Below are 18,560 nucleotides of genomic sequence, written 5' to 3'. Positions count from 1 at the left end.
TTTCCAATTGATGTACAACTCGAATCTATAAGAGAAAAAATGATTGATTTTTCATGGATTTCTTTGAGAAAACTCTATTGTAGAACTTCATTGAATATATGAGAGAAAATGCTAATAACAAGTTTCTGTCCTTTAAAAAAGGACTGCAATACGTGGACCATGTGCATGGGGTGCTAACGAAAGCTCGAAAACAGTAAAATTATCACAGAACCCATTCTAGCCCATAGATCTACAAAGGAGATCTCTAGTTGCAAAAAAAAATGTGTTGCATAAAAAACTATTAATGTGGCAAGCCTGGTTTAGTAACCACTAAATATAAACATTGTTTCACGTATAGCACTGACCTCAGAAAAACACATAATAATAAACTGTATTAATGAAGACTGCATCATTCGGCGAATTCACTACTTGCACATCTATCATAACTCTTTTTAAATCAAGAAAATATATGATTATCATTTATCAAAACACTCTGCGAAAATGATTATCACTGTCATAACAACGTAATGTTATGATCTTAATTTTTTTCATCTTCACTAAGACTAATTAAAATTATAGCTTCTAAATTTTAAAGAAAGCTTTAGAAAGTGGAAATACATTCATTGACATACATTCTAATCTTTATACTAGCATTGGAGAACATGCAAAAATGATTTGACTACCGTGATGAAATGAAAAAAATGACAATAACAAACCATCACCCATCTCAAAAATCCAGAAAACGAAACACAAATTTAAAGTAGAGCAACTCGGACCTCAAAAAATATAGAGATAGGATCAAGTACATTGGAGGAGATATAATTCTCTGCTGACCGACTTAGATTGACTTTAAACATAAATTTGGCAAGGCAAAGAGCATGTGATCGAAGGGGGCACTTAATAATTTCTCTATTTCTCTTCACATTAAATCGCTTATATTTCGAGACAGTAACATTGTACGATAAACATGTATCTGTGAGATATTTTTTTGCCCATTGACTAATCGTAAAAAAAGTCTGACTACGTACAACCTTGAGTTTCCATGGCCCAACGACGAGTTCTTCCCCAAGAAAAGATAGCAAACTACCAGTTGAAACTAAAGGACGTCATATGAGGTTAAACCGTTTGTTTTATGTCTTTTTTTTTTTTTTTGTTGGTTTTTTTTGGTTTCTGTTTTTGTTTTATTTGTTTGTTTGTTTTTTGTTTTTTGCACCTGACAGTCATAAATTGTTTAAAACCGTGGTTTCATTTATATTGAAGGGTATCAATTTTCGTGGATAAAGTGAACATTACAGTTTCAAGGACACGTAAATTTATGGCCAATCTGCCTATCAATACAATTTGTTAGAAGAAATTACACTTCCATGAACATTAAATTTCATTGATAAACTTAACAACGAAATCCACGAAAATAAGTATTCAATGAATATTGATGAAACCACAGTATTGATGTTTTCCAAAAGCAAACGATGAATATGCATAAAAAAATAAAAGACATTTTCAAAATAGTTTGTTCTTAAAAAGATTTTTTTTAAAGAATGATTAAAATGATTTTTATAGATTTTGAATATACATTTAAACAATGATTTTATAAGATAGTGTACTATAGTTTCATTAATGATCGGAAATAATGTCAATTTCAAAATTTTATTAACTTTCACTCGTAGACGATCGCTGTACCGATAAACTTTTGTCATAAATTCTAATCCAATAAAAATCAATTTCTCAAACAAATATTGGTGCTTAACGAATGATAAGAAAACTACAAATGCTATTGCTTTTATGCTATATACATTACTCCCAGAGACTTACGTTTAAACAAATCATATGATGGAAAGGAAGAATTATGACATCCGGATTGGAAACTACTGCAGCTGTATGAATATATCGTCGAGTCATCTTTTCTTAGATACAAACAATAACCTGAAATGAAATCATACATTGATTATTGAAACAAGAAATAAATACAATGGTATTACAATGAGCACGTAGAATTAAGAAGTATTGTAACGGAATTAAAATGCTGATTTTCTGCATTTAAGGAGGCTTAATGATATTTTTGGTAAATGTAAAAGTTTAAGTTATGTTTTTATTTAGAACTAGGTTAAGTTTCACAGGGCGAAAAACCATCTTTAAGCAAGTCCTTAAAGGTGGCTTAAAGGTGACTTAAAGGAGCTTAAAGGCTATACAACCTTTAAGCCGCCTTTAAGTCACCTTTAAGCAAGTGCTTATAGGTCCTTAATGTCCAAACTTCTTTAAGCCACCTTTAAGCCACCTTTAAGCCATCTTTAAGCATCTTTAAGTGGCATTTACGCTCTCTTTACACTGCCTTTACACTGTCTTTAAGTGGCCTTTAAGTCAATATTGATCAAGCTGAACAATAAAACATATATTAAATGCAAAAGCTCTTTTATAGAGATGGGAGGGGGTCATCCGAGTGATCATATAATTTCCAAGGAAGGGGGGGGGGTGTGTGTTCCAGGCGGTTTTAATCGTCGCTCCATTAAACACAGATCACTATCATCAGCACCGCTCCGATGGACACAGATTGCCGTTATAAAATTCTTTATAATTTTTGGGGGGTTTCAAAATTATTGTAGGGATGATCTTAATATGTGCATAAAACTAATTAAAGTATGTTTGTTTCCTATTATAAATTAATCGGTGAAAAAATCTCTCTCTCTCTCTCTCTCTCTCTCTCTCTCTCTCTCTCTCTCTCTCTCTCTCTCTCTCTGTTCCTCCGGTTATTAAACAAAATAAAGATAATGAACCAAAAATGCATGATTTAATTTGATAATCGGTTTAAGGTTTGTATTTTTTTTTTCAATTTTCATTATTTCTAACTCTAGATCTGCTAGATACATGTTAAAGATGAAAAGACTCTCAACTGCCTTTGTTATATCGGGCAGGATATTACTGCTTTGTTTGTCTAGACATAGTTTTGTTCGTTTGTGTATATCTAATTAGAGTCTATTGTTTGTCCAACTTAAGAAAACCCCTGGAACTAACACAGAATATACAAGATATACACAACAGTTGTGTCGTGTGCCCAGGTGCATGTTTGTGTATATCTAATTAAAGTCTATTGTTTGTCCAACTTAAGAAAACCCCTGGAACTAACACAGAATATACAAGATATACACAACAGGTGTGTCGTGTGCCCAGGTGCACATCAGGGTTTCTAAAGGCGTTGAATCTTAGTATGTACGAGCATACGATAAGTCTAGTGAATAAAAGTTAATTTACATTTGTAATTCATTTTCAAAGTATTATTTCCTAGCTCTGGGTTTCAAAGATGTTACGTCTACAAAAAAACGATACATGTATGTAAGAGTAAAATCTTGAGGCTAATTAATTAATGTACCGGTGATCATAAATAGGGGTTGATTATTTAAATATATGTATAAGGGTAAATATGTCAAATATACCCGGCCTGGCACATCATACAATTGTATATACAAGTCATTTGCAATTGCCACATGCAGTAAATACGTCACCGGTAATTGGTAATTTTGTTTGTTATAGAATTGATAGTTTAAAAATCATGTACATACAATTACATGTAAATATTTAAACATATTGGAACGGCGCCGCGATCATGAAAACCGGGAAATTGCGGGAAATTGAACAAATACCCTAATAGTATCAATGCATTTCATAAAAGAAATGATTTCATTTTCTTTCTTACATTTTTATAGCTATAAATTAGATGAACGTATATCTACTCGGTTTAAATTTATTAACTAAGAAAGCCTATTATAGTGAACCTAACGGTTTCCATTTAGGTATAATATATTTTTGTTCACTGAAGACCAAGTTCCGTATTTCATTCTAAATACACCCATGCATGTTATTTATAAATTAGATATAATTAATTGTTACAAACTGAATGGTTTGTCAAAATCTTTTCAAGTAAACACATTCAACACAGTGATTCAATATCCACTGATATATAGGATATAAAAACGCTCATATATATGTAAGTTGCCGTGGCGTAGAGGAAGTGTGGTGATGCTAGTAAACTAATGGTCCCGGGTTCAATTCTCGCCGTGGCCGGTTTTTTTGTTTTTGTTTTTTTTTTTCATTTTTCTTTCTAGAACAAAAACCGTTTTAATACCTTTTCTTTCATAAAGTTAATACATTTTGTTGGAAATTAAGCACAATATTGAAATAAAAAAATTTTAATGGCTTAAAGGTGGCTTAAAGGTAGCTTAAAGGTGGCTTAAAGGTGGCTTAAAGAAGTTTGGACATTAAGGACCTATAAGTTGTCCTTAAAGGTGGCTTAAAGGTGGCTTAAAGATAGTCTTTAAGCTGCCTTTAAGCCATCTTTACGCTTTCTTTAAGCCATCTTTAAGCAACACATATAGCTTAAAGGTAGCTTAAAGGTGGCTTAAAGATCGTCTTTAAGCTACCTTTAAGCATCTTTAAGCTATCTTTAAGGAGAACTTAAAGATGGTCATTCATCCTGTGTTTGCTCTTGTTACCCGTAATGATATGTAAGATCTATATAAAGATAACATTTATTTTTTTCATATTATTTGTTTTAAAAACCATGATTATACAAACTTATTAACAAAATCAAATTTTCGTACCATTTTTGTTCACTAAAAAAAAAGGCTGTCGGATAAGTTTTGATTTCACTATGCTTTAAAGACAATTGTGTATTAAGTTTTTTGTTTATCAAAACAGCCTTTAGAGTTTATTTACGCTATTGATAGAGAATGACATGCTAGTAATTAGAGAAAAAAATACATCAATATTTGGATGGTTAATTAATAGAAAAAGTCAATAATTATCATCTTAAATAATTATCATTGTTGTGTAGGTACACGATGAGCTAAGTCCGAATTCGAAAAATTACACTTGTATTGTTAAACTAGCCCTAGTTTATTTATCGATAATATTACTATACTTTATATACAGCAAAGCATTCATGTATCTCTTTTAAAAGAGAAGTTAAGCATGAGGTCCCAAGGACCTTCTTCCTGTAATCATTTCAATGATGCACTGGTAATTGAACGTTTTGTTGATACAATTCGTTAGTCGTCCCCTCCTTGTTTTCAAAGAAAGGATATTATTATCCATTACTGTTCAGAAATAACATACTAAAACTAATCAAAATCGAAGTCCAAATAAGTGACTTACGTGTGTTAAGTGTTTCCTTAATAAAGAAATGTTCATTTTTCTTATACACCGATCCGTTTTGCATCGATAAGCTCCGCCCACCTTAGTTACGTCATAGCGACGCTTCCCAGTCGGACATTCTAAAGTAAACATGGCGGGCGAAATAAACTTAACATCAATCCCTTCAGATATTTCTCTCGATTATTTCAAGAATACACCAATTTCCAAGAGAGCGAAAGAAAGAGGTTATAATTATTTCATGAATAGTTATTTACATGCATTAAAATTGTACAAGTCCAGTGATGAATCAATAGATATCGCCGCCAAATGTTTTCGATATATGCGTAAAAGTGAAGCTCCCCACAAAATAAACATGACAATTACGATCACAACTTCAAGTATCAGCGAGAGTCATTGCTCATGCAAAGCTGGGAATGTACTTATATCGAAAGAGTATGATGTTTATTAAAAAAAAAAACAACAAAAACATCGTAGCATTTTCCACATACGTGTTTAAAAATATTCTTTTCAGAGTAAGCGGTACTTGTTCCCATTCAATTGTCTTCTATACACTTTAATTCACTACAAAAATCTTGGCATGACTGAAGTTCCTTCAGCACTTGCCTGCACTAGTATGCCACAGCAGTGGCATAAACCACGGGGGTCCAAAATCAGCCCAGAACCACTTTCTGCAATGGTGTTTTCTAAACCTAAACAGACCCCAAGAAAAAAGAGGCCTATCCATAGCATTATGCCAAAGATGAGGTACTGACAAATTATTGTAAGGTTTTATATAATAAAGTCTTCATGAGACATGTTCAATTGAATAATATAAATCTAAACTAGAATATATGAACTCACCGCATATAAATTAATTAAGAATACCAGATATTGGTGCTATGGAGGTGAAAAAGCTAAAGACAGATTCCGCAGCTGTTGGAACACCACTATCCTACCTCCTTCAGGAGGAGGTTCAGCTGATTGAGACAACACTAGGTGGTGTACATAAGGGGTCAATGCTTTTATATCAGGTATAAGACACAGAAATGTTTGCATGCATGTCCTATATTAAATAAAAACAAGAACATTCATTTTCAAAACTTTACTAAAGTATCTTGGAAATTTGTCAACATCGCAGCTACAAACCAATGTGCATTAATACAATTAAACATGCTCACAGGACTTTTTCTTGTCAATAATTTAAAACACTTTATTTGATTGATGGCACGTTCAATGTGTATTCTATGAGTAGCTATTTTTCTGGTGAGGTTTACATCGCTTTCACTAAATGGCCTAGCACTAGATGCAAGGGGTGGAATATTCAACTGCAAATCTAAAAGTGCCAACTTTTTTTCAATTAGAAACCCTTTGTCAGCCATTAAGGCATCATTATTAGCAATAAACTCCATTTCTTTCAAATGTACTAAATAATCATAAAGACCACATTGTTCAATGATATCATTGTCAGAAATACTTCCAGAAAATAAATCTGAAACAAATAAAATTGACCCTCTTGGGTCACAAACAACAAGAGCTTTTAATGTATTGGATGACCTGTAGTCTGAATAGCACTGACCTCGCTGTTTTAATGATGATGGTTTTTCAGTTTTTAGCTCGGTACAGTCAATAATAGCTAAACAGTTTGGAAAATCATATTTGTAAGATTCTGGCATGATTCCTATGATTGTATTTTGATGGGGCCAATAACTTAAGGAACCTAATCTCAGATACATGTACTTCACTACCCCATTAATTACTGTTGACACAGTTTGAACCTTAATATTGAATCTGAATGCTAAGTCTTTCACATTTAAAGCATTTCTTAGTCTGCACAGGTACATAAACAACTGCTGTGACAAAGGAAACTTGTCAATATGTGTTTCTTTTCTTTTGTCTTCATAAATAATTGGATTTTCACAACTTGGAAAGAGAAACACAAGAAGCATGAGAAATCTACTATAACTTAATCCAGTGTAAAATTCAATCAAGTTTTTGATCTTTGACTTTGAAACTTCTTCAGGAGTGAACATTGTATCTCTCTCTGTTTGGCAAGCAGCATCAGAAACTTTCCCTCTCTGTCTGATTTCCTGTCGCAACCTGTCATTTTCTTCCTCCAGTTTTCTAATTTGTGCAATCCATGAAAGCACATCCATTGATGAAAATACTGAAATAGTAAATACAAAATTTCTTTAATAAGTGTACTGTAATTAATATTAAGATAAATAAAATTATATGATCAGAAACAATACCGATAAAATTACATGCATACATAAATACATTACTTACAAGAGTTTGCATAACGTTAAGTATATATGGTGTATATAAATATGTAGTTAACTTTATTTTCACAGTATGCTGTTATCAATAATTTTTGTAGTTACATGTACCATGTATTTCCCCTATGTACACATTAAAGATGTTAATTATACTTATATTATCTGTAAATTTTCAGTTGACAAACTACAAATCTTTTCCGACCATTGTACATGGGGCTTATGGAAATACTACATTTCCTCTAGACACTGATGTGCCATTAATTAATTCTAAATTTCAACAACTCAATGAAGCTTTTAACATGACACAAGATGACGCTGAGAAGTTAGAAAGATAAACCGTGGATCAATCTGGAAATGCTTTGTGGTATGAGGAGAGGACGAAACGTGTGACTGCTTCCCAGTTTGCAAGAATATGTAAAAGGAAAAAAGATATTACTGACACTTTTGTTTCTAGCATATTTGAAAGTAAATATTTTACTACTGAAGCAACTTCCTACGGCAAATGTAACGAAAACATAGCTAACCAGAAATAAATGGAAAAATTCCACAATGTACATATTCTTGACTGTGGATTAGTAGTAAATCCAAGATTTTCATTTCCTGCTGCCTCGCCTGATGGTAAAGTTTGCATAGAAGGACAGACTTGGGTATTGGAAATAAAATGTCCATTTTCAGCTAGAGATTTACTCATCGCAGAAGCAGTGAACTTACCAAAGTTTTGTCTTGAGATATTAGGAGACTCATATACATTGAAAAAGAATCATGAATATTATTTCCAAATTCAGGGACAATTAATGATGACAGGTGTTTCTTTCTGCATATTTGTTGTGTACACAAGAAAAGATTTATTTGTGGAAAAAATAACCAAAAATGTTGACTTCATTACAGAAATGTTTGATAAGCTTGCTAATTTTTACCTTCAATACAGACCAAGAATATTGAACAATATTCCTGCTGCATTGTTTAAGTCATCAAATGTTACTTTACAGCTATGAAATGAATTATTTCACAAATGAAAGTGTGTTACTGTGTTCAATAATAAAAAGGAACCAGCTAAATCACAGAAGCAGAATCTGGTTTTGACAAATATACATATATTCTTCTTCTGTTTGGCATGAAGACTCTATGACAGGATTTGAAGTTGTCTGTGTTGTTAAACAGCATTCCATTGCTTGAGAATATGGTAAATCATCAGTACTGGTACTATTGAAAACAAATATTTGATAAAAAGCTTCATTATAAGACCGGTATAGAACATGTAAAATACAGAATACAGATGTAGAGAAAAATATGCAATATATTATCTGACCAGAGACAAATATGTTCATCTTTAACCCAACACTTATCAGGTGATTATTGAAAAGTTTTATTTGATGCAAACCTGGTCTTGCTGTTTAAATCATCTGATTTTGACTGTTGAGACAAGTATACGATCTTTCGCCTTGCTCTGTGCAGTTCACCAGTCTGGGCATCACAAGGATCTGGGTATTCATCTGAAGGGCCATCCAATGAAATGAAATGCTGAAATAGTGTAAAAAAAATAGTAATACAATCAGTATATTCTATGATATGTAATGCGCTATGTCTGACTCTCTGTCACAGCACAAAGCTACAGGTACGTCTTGAAAGCTTTAAAATTTTACTGCATTTGTTTTACAAGCATTCCGATCTATTAACAAGTGTTAAAATATACTTTGTTTATGCCAGTATGGGCATTTTGGTATTTTAGAAGTCGGAACAAAAACGACGCCATTTTCAAGTTGTACATACGTGATGTAACGTTACTGGGTATAGTCAGTGTTCAAGGTGTTCAAAGGATATCGAATTACTGGATGACAGGTTATTCTATAATCTGAAAATAAAATGAACGTGTACTTACCTTAGAACACACATATGTATGCTTCGTAATTTTGTCAACGTTAAGCTGGGCATGTGGTCTTCGACAGCATGATATCCATCGTAAACATTTCTCCAAATCAGACTTTGGCTTCGGAACTGGGATGAATTTTGCTCCCATAAGTTTCTCTGGATACCTGCTATCCGATGTCCGACCAATGTCCGACCTTATACGCCGCATCAGATGACGTGATCTGATTGGTCAAACCCGACACACCCACAAATAAAATGGATCGGTGTATTACATGAAAGAAGTTTGTTGACTTCGTCCAGACTTAAATGCACTCAATTTTTTTTATTTGCTTAAGTTAGTTCAAATTTTGGAGCAGGTTGACTTTTTTTAGTGTGTTGCCACAAATTAAGTTCTACGCACCACTTTAAAATTGTTTTTAATAATTTCTGAAATACTTGAAATAAATGGCTGAATTCTTTTTATTCATATTAGTTAAATTTAATCCTTTTTCTTAAGAAATATAATAAAATAAACATTTCAATTCCTTAAAGCAGAAAAACAAAGTGCCTTATACTAAATATTACAAATCCTTTTATTCAATTTTACATTTTTACAAACGTGTCACTTGTGTTATTTTTAGTTTATCATGTACGGCATATAAGATAACATTATTATAGTATTTTGATACAGAAAAATATGTTGAAATACAGACACATTATGAAGGTAAAGCTTTAATTTCAGTTTCTCAGTTTCAACAAAAGTTTCTTAAATAATAAGTGAATTGAAAATACTTCATCCCGACAATTAAGGTTTTTCGCGTTCAGAACTTCAAAGTCAGATTAAAGGTAAAGGATCAAGTTTTATAACGTCATCTTCTTTTCAATCAATTTTTACCTTTGACAAATATTTCAAAACTTAAATGTAATAAATTAAGAACTCAATATAATATTGTATTATTTTTGTTATATCTTCTTAATAACGGGGTCATGACAATTATGCTGTTGAATTTCATTTAAATTTAAATTATAAAATTTCTACATTGATATAATTTTGTGTTACAAATGTTACAAATTCTAATGATTGATTGATTCAAATTGACTAAATAAACAAATTTGTCGACTCTATAAATAACAGAACAGACATGTGTTATATATTTGCTCATGCAATTGCAAATGCTACCAATATATGTGTAACTATTTCATATTACACTTCAGTGAAAATAATTCAAATGATAGGATTAAGGAGATGTAGGCAAACATATGAGTGAGATTCCTTAAATACTTTGAATACTGTCAACAAGATTCACTCTTTTAAAAATGATATTTATAAAAGCTTAAGAACAATTAATATTTAATATTTTCTTTAAATTCATCGATTGTGAATAACCTAAACTCAGTCATGGTACAAATAATCGGGAGAACTACTCCATTGGTTATTAAACAAATACAAAATAAGAGAAAAACTTATGCAAGCGTCAAAAATACGGCCTCACACCATTTAAAATTACAAAATTAAATGAAAAACATGTTAAATATTACATGAAAAGTCCTTAGTAGTGCAAGTAGGTTTTTGGTCTTTGAAATCATTAAAATGAAAATAAACACAATACCAATTTATTTTCGTGTGTGTTTTTTTTATTTCTTAGAATAACCTGTCTTTAGAAAGTCTCGTACAATCTCTCTCCCTCTCTCTCTATGTCTCTCTCTGTCTCTCTCTCTCTCTCTCTCTATGTCTGTCTGTCTGTCTCTGTATGTCTGTCTCTCTCTATCTCTCTTTCTCTCTCTCTTCTTCTTCTCTCTTTCTCTTTTTCTTCAAAGCTACGTTGTGTAGAAAAAGCGTTCGGTTGACTAGACGTGCATGTTAGCTCCACAGTAACGAACAACTACTTAGAACATGACTAGCCGCCAATTACAATCTAGCAGCTTTATCGTTTAATGGCAAATAATGGGTACCTTCCTGTATCCATATGAAACGAGCTCTATGACAGAATTCCAGCAGCTGGGTGAACTTTTCGTTAGGGAAGCACAAGTATCCATTGTCCTTAGTACAGTTGATGACAGACGACCTTTCGTTCCACTCGGTTTTAGTTCTGGGACAGAATTGTGTTAAGTATACGGGGAACTTGTAACCATCCAGCTTTTTCTGGAATAAATATTTGTCCATTATTTTCCCTTTTAATATAATAAATGTTACCTATAATTTCACATAATAAATACTAATTATTACGTAGCATTAACTTCATATTATAACATGTTAACCTTTATTTAAGTACATAATAGTCGACGTGCCCAGGTCTTAATTTTTTTTTCTTTTCTAAGGTAAGAACATTATCAAAAGTGACCCCTAGATCTAATACGTGTAAATAATTCTGCTTTCCATTCCACCTCTTTAAAAAAGACGCTGCATTTTGTTTTATAACTTAATTCAAAATGGATGATACCCATAACATATATTTGCGGTCCCTTTTTATGCAATAAGTTATACAAAATCGACCAGGATTTTTATAATTTTTCAAAAATAAGGAAGAGAATATCACATCGTGAATGGCTTAAATAGCTAGTTTTGTGAAAATTGAAGCATCAGCAATGATTTATAATTTTGTAGACCTACTAACGGTGAATATTTTGCTCTGAGTTGATAAGAAAGATTGTTTTGTTAGGGATTTGATAGAAGGTATCCGATCCATGTTAAGTATTTAAGTTCGGTTTGCTATAAAGTTCAATGTCACGAGTAAAATGTCTTCTAAATACAACACATATTTACAAAATGAATTACTATTAACAAAACATTCGATACTGTTGCTAGATTTTCAGAATAACTGGCACAAAAATAGACATATAGCAAAGCAAAAGAAATTCAGAGAAAATTTTGGATATTGTTTTTCACTAAAACATTTTTGGCAGTTCTATTATAATAAAGGTTAAAACCTTATTATAAAGTATATAATTTTGCATTTTTTCTGTTGGCTTTATCTCACTCTTTCTTTACAAATATTGTATGGAACGCAATGCAAAAAATATATTAAAATGATTAAAAACAGCTTAAGACACCATGTCGTAAAATTTTGATGATTGACCTCCAGCAGAATAAGGTTAATATAGCTACATTGCTTTTACTAAAGTGCATTTCCTTTTTTAAAGAGTTTAGTCAATTTTGATATGTTTACAGTTAAGAAAAGTTCAATTTTGGTGTAACATTTTGAAAGTTTTCTCTTAATTTTTCAAAAATGTTTATTTACTAGAATTAACAATTTGCTAAAAAAGATCAGTAACCTACTTTTTTAATTGTTAAAATAAAAACTACAAAAAAAAATCTGTTATATTTTGTTTTTTATATATATCAGTATATTTTATTTTATTCTGAGTAAATGTCATCATATGCTCAGGATCTTTATTTTTGTTCACAAATGTCATACTTATTAAAAAGATGTTCACAATCATTGTATTGCCTCTATCTCTGTAACTCTGTATATCTGTCTGCCTGTCTGTCTGTCTGTCTATCTTTCTCTTTTATCTCTCTTTCTCTCGAGAACTCGGGTTTTATCTCTTTTCAAATATACAAGTTTGTAAGAGTTTTTGTTTTGTAAATATGATCACATTGTTTCAAAGGGCAAGGTATAAAGCAAACATTATAAATAAATGTGATAATATTATATCTTTATTGATAAAGTTCAGCTTTATGAATGCGGTTTACTTACACAGAGGAGGTGACAAGAAGACATCAATGTTCCAAATAAAATGAGACACATTCTTCTGTGTAGTTCCATCGTGTTCAAATTACCACACATACACACACTTTTTTATAGAGGACCACCTGTAGAGCGTTTATCCTTAGTAAACGTGTCTGAAACGAACATCAATATTTATTTTACTATGTTTTAGGTATTGGAAATTTGGCACCTTCACTTTAATACACTAATTTTGACAAATCTAACTACGATTGGGACAATTCATTGTACATATTTTACCCTTCTTCTTACATTAAAATGCAAGTTTCTTCTTCCAAAACTTGTTGTTTGATCTTTTGAAAATTATGAGTTGCAATACCTCTGTGTCCAAGCTACGGTTATCTCGTACATAGATTGTCATAAAAATTCTCAATTTTAGGATTTTATCTTTTGTGATTTTCAAAACATCAAGATTCTACGAAAACTACACACCAAAGTGTAAATTATACAACAATTTGAAATTAAACGTTTCTAACGTATATGTATATACATGCATGATGCTTAGTATGTCAAAACCTGTCTCTTGATTCGGCTGCATTTGTTGAGATTATTGTTAAGTAATCTTAGAAACAAATATAATTGTTATCTTTGAAACATAAAAAGACAATCAGTTACACCTAGTTTTTCAGTTTTAAAAAAATGTAAAAATGTAGGTGACTGGAAAACATGAATTTTGAATATGAAACAAATGTATAAGTGATTTTACATAATTATGTAAAAATATATACTTTTACCACACCTGATGATTGTACATTGTATGTCAAGCAAGATCAAACAAAATGGCAATAAAACACTTTATGTTATGTTAACAAACTGTAAAAGACAATAATGAAGTTGTATGTGTGTATTTTTTGTGTATTGCATTTAAACATCATTGCTTTTAAAATCAAAACGCCTTCCTTTGATCATTTCAAATTATGGTCCGCACTTTTATAACACTTATCTGTAACTCGCATCAATGTCGAATAACTCTAAAATATAACACCATAATTGATTTTATATCAAAACGTTTGTCATGTCTTTCGTCACTAAGAAAAGCGTTTATACTTAACTTCTATTTGTTTTATTATCTTTGAATGTTAACATGCTTTACTATCAAACATAATCACCTTTTGTAACATATCTTTGAACTCTCGAGAATTTCTACCGTCTTTATTTAAATTTGATTTCTTTAGCGCTTTAAAATCAAGATATCAAAAAATTCAAAGTGCTTCTGTGCCAGATCTATTATGACGTCAAAATTTAATTGATAACAATGAAATTCCTTTCAACCAAGTACTGAAACAATTATTTCAATGGTCGCTGTATTTCAAAAGTTGTTGCAAAATGACTTTTTCTAATGAAATGAATCCTTAAATACTATTGAAATGATTATCATTTATTTAAATAGTGGTTGCAATAATCTGAAACCGAGATCCAATATAATTTAAACAAGATGCCAATAGGCCTTAACGGTCACCTGAGTAGCATATAACCCATACACAAGCTTGTCGAGGAGTCTCATATATGCATTTAATTAATTAGGTTTCATTCTGGAGTAGAAAAATTATAAATGTTTAATGACAACCACCTCCATGCCTAAAATTTTCCAAAAGAACTGAAACCTAAAATTTTGGCGAACAACTTAAAGATCTGGTCTACAAAATCAAGAATTCAGTTTTCCTTTCAGATGTGCAGGAGTAAAGAAGATAATTTTAACATGGTATGCATTAACACCCACACATCCATTTTGGCCCTGCCCTAGAGTTAAAACTCATATTCCAGGGAAATGAAAAATAAAATTTCAAGAGGATTTCCTAGTAAAAATAATTATAATATAATTATAAGTCAGATTTTTATATAGATGTGTGAGAATAGAAAGAAAAACTTTAAACATTAACACTATATTTCCATATAGCCCCCCCCCCCCCCCCATGTCCTGAACACCTGAGCCAGGGGCGGTGAATTTCACAATTAAGGTATAGGAGTTAGTGAGCAGCATAACCATGTATTCATTTTTTTTTCCAACATGTGTGGGAGTAAAGACAAAAATTATTAAAAGTTTAAAAAACATTTTTACTATTTGGCTATATTGGCCCCACCCTAGAGCCCGAACCCCTAAAAAGGAGTCATGAATTTCATAACTTTGGTACAATCATGGATGTCATAACAAGGCATTTAGTTTTAAAAATATATATATGGGAGTAAAGAAGAAGGTTTTCTAAAATTTAATTAATTTCTACTATATGGTCAAATTGGCCCCACTCTAGAGCCTGAACCCTTGACCAAGGGGTCATGAATTTCACAATTTTTGTAGAGGGTCTCATTGACATCATAACCAGGCATTTATTTTTTAACAAATATATATGGTAGTTGATACGATTTTCTCTAAGATTTTATACATTTTTACGATATGGCCATAATGTCCCCACCCTAGAGCCAGAACCCCTGATCCAGGGCCATGAATTTCACAATTTTGGTAAAGGGCTTAATGGACATCATAACTATGCATTCCTCAAATGTGTGAGAGTAGAGATGAAGATTGTTTTAAAATTTAGATTTCTTGACATATTTAGCCCCACATGTGGCGCCCCGGGGGCGGTAGAGCTATAAATTGCACAATTTAGATTTTTCGTACCATAGAGATGCCTCAAACTAAAAATGGTAACAATTGGACTTGTAGTTTTGAAGAACAAGTTGTAAAAAAAAAAATTAACGCACGACGCACGACGCGCTACGGCGGTGAAAACGGATAGCAATAGATCACCGTTTACTCAAGTAACCTCAAAAATAGAAAGAAAAGAAAAAACGCATTTACGCTTAGTCGAAAAAAAATGTTTTTAGGGTTCATAATGCAAATATAATATTATCTTTATTTTGCAGCTGCAAGTTTTTATTAATACGTTCTTGTTCTCAAAATCAAACTCTGAACATAATATGTTTGGGAACAATTGCAGGTCTTAAAATGGTTAAAAGAAAAGAGGAGGTAAATGAAAATGTCATACAGTTGTTTGTATATTACATTAGGCTAAGAGAGAGATGCTTAACTATGCATGAACAGTTTAATTCAATCGTCTTATACAATTACCCGGATATGATAAGTCAAATCTCAGAGTAAAAATTTCTCTGATCGATATTCCGTCATAAATAGGAGCAAATTTAAACATTTGTTTCTATAAATGTATGTAATCAATCACTGAAATAACCTATTCTTTCTCTAAAATTATGAACATAATTTAATAATTAGATCATTGAACTGTAATCATAGTTTTGTAACAGAATTAGTAACTTAAGTATCAAAAATTGAATGGTATTGCTTATTTGAAATATGGTGATAACAAACAGTGTTTCAAATCAATCGTTTAAAGGAAAAATGAAAACAGGAACAGAGCAAACACTGACTTCTACAAAATAGAGGTAGGATCAGGTGCAATGGAGGAGTGAGCACACCTAATTAAACATGCATTTTCTTGTTTCATTTGAAATGGAATGAAAAATAAAATTGCATGCCAAACGTATTCTTAGTTTGCATTTGGTAAATGTTGGTAAAAAAAGAATAAACAAAATACATGCATACCTTTAAACATATAGAAGCGTGTGCAATTTTACTTTTCATTTTTAAAAAACAAACAGGGAATTTGTAAAAAAGGGTATATTTGCATTTTACTTGTATGACTAACTTGTTTGAAAATGTAAAAAAAAATATATTATACGTCAGTACACATTACTTACCGAATAAGAAAAATAAAGACAATTGAACGCCACAATTGATAAAACCGATGCACCAAAATACCGTTAGTAATGATCTAATGCGTTTCATTTAACTAAATGAACACAGTTCTCTTTTCATGTAAGTTTTATACGTCTGGATTTTAGGACTCTTATCTATAGCACACTCAATGTCAAATGTTCCCGGTCAAACCACCTGAATACCTAATACACGTATTGATTTTTAAAAAAAAAATGATTCATCTAATTCGTACAAGAGGCTAGTTAGGCCTGCTGTGTTATGTTTATAATTTTTTTTATTTAATCCATAGATCCTTAAAGCTCTCTATGAAAAAGAATAATGTGCTGCATTCTAATGTCCAACTAATTTCTAGACTATGAAATAGATTATAAAAATTTTGATTTGTTTCATTGAAATGAGTAATTTTGACTTGAATTGTTTATTGAGTAATAATTCAACACCAGGATTCAAAGATACAATTAGGACACTTTGAATTTCAAAATAAAAATGTCTTCTAATATTGACTTGAATTTAAACAGCTCAATCTAAAGAATAGGTACAGTAACTCATTCCATTGCTGTTTAACTAGTCAATTGAGTGTTTTTGCACAAAATCGAAATAATGACTCACTGGTTGAATCATTAAATATGTGGCATAATTTCTTGGAAAGAATGTCGTTTTGCGGAATCGGAAGATTACATCGAACTGTTCTTATCTAGATATAACTGTATTTTTAGAACGTAAATATAGGCACAGGAGCGATTAAATGTGTCTTGTAGTTCTTATTTCTTGAAAAAAAAGCTACCAAGAGACTTCATTTTATTTGTTTAAACTTTTTGTTATCCTTAATGTATTATTAATGTTAATATTCTGTTATTATCTTATATTATTGCTCATAATTAAGACCAGTTTATTAAATGTGACTCAGGTAATGAAACGTGGAATATTAAATATTGATCCAAGATCGAAATTAGATTGACGTTTAGATATAAAAATGTATGCATTTGAGTTACGTTGATTAATATCTTTTACTTTTACTGAGATACAATGTTGTGAACACAGAGCAGGCTAATAAACAATAACTGACATACAATAGAACGATACACTCAATATCTAGCTCTAGAAGGCAAATATTAGACTTCATTGGCAAAATATAAAAGGTCTCTACAAAGGTCACTGTAAGTTATATAGTTGTCATTCAATTAATTGCATTCCTTGTCTCTTGAATATGACTGTTTATCTAGATATAAATAGTCTGATTTCATCTTCTGATATCGAAATCCTTGCGTTGTTTCCACAAAAGTATGACTTTTATTACATTAAATTCAATTGATGTTTTTCTTTAAAACAACAAAAAGTAAGGTGGAATGAGCTTATTTCACAAGAGTGTATAAAATCGAGTTTGCATCAAAGATAAGGCGTGCGATAAAATAGCATCGTATCTCTGCACAAAACCATGCACATGTCATGCAAGAAATTTTCACACAGCTATACAGACAATACTGCGAAATGATGATATCAATTTAATCAAACATTGTTTTCGCAGCAAAGTTATGTAAAAGTCATTACCTTTTTACACAACTTAAAGGTTTATTCAAAATATGTTGCAGTAGACTGACATCTATAAAATGATATTTAGTTTCTGTTGTACGATGAGATTACAACAACACACAATGTATTTTTATCAGTTCATACAACCAAATAACAAAGATTTTTATAATATAGTTAATTGTTGTTTACCTGTAAAAATGTGTTATTGATAATTTTCCCCTTTCCATTTTGATTTTAGTGTGAAAGAACAGCAAACTTGTAATTAGGATGAGTAATCAAGCATGTTGTAATAATGGTAACCACTTTATTTTTTAAAAAATCAAATTTCAATAGGGTTGTTCATAA

General features: G+C 31.2%; 1 protein-coding gene and 1 pseudogene across 1 annotated transcript in view; one reads left to right on the top strand and one right to left on the bottom strand.

Annotated features, from left to right (window-relative positions):
• LOC128180455 (uncharacterized) overlaps positions 1-16,745 on the bottom strand; it is a 137,727-nt gene extending 120,982 nt beyond the window's left edge. The window contains exons 1-4 of the mRNA XM_052848580.1: positions 16,667-16,745; positions 12,926-13,071; positions 11,181-11,370; positions 1,792-1,902 (exon numbers count right to left, since the gene is read on the bottom strand). Of these exons, the coding sequence (XP_052704540.1) occupies positions 1,792-1,902; positions 11,181-11,370; positions 12,926-13,015 (391 nt within the window). The 5' untranslated portion in view covers positions 13,016-13,071; positions 16,667-16,745. The remainder of the gene's footprint in view (positions 1-1,791; positions 1,903-11,180; positions 11,371-12,925; positions 13,072-16,666) is intronic.
• Positions 5,352-6,140, top strand: LOC128180460 (uncharacterized; annotated as a pseudogene).
• Positions 16,746-18,560: the final 1,815 nt, after the last annotated feature.

The sequence above is a fragment of the Crassostrea angulata genome, chromosome 4 (assembly GCF_025612915.1).
Source record: "Crassostrea angulata isolate pt1a10 chromosome 4, ASM2561291v2, whole genome shotgun sequence".
Lineage (NCBI taxonomy): Eukaryota > Metazoa > Mollusca > Bivalvia > Ostreida > Ostreidae > Magallana > Magallana angulata.
The sequence above is the reverse complement of the archived record's forward strand: the minus strand, read 5'-3'. Positions and strand labels throughout refer to the sequence as shown.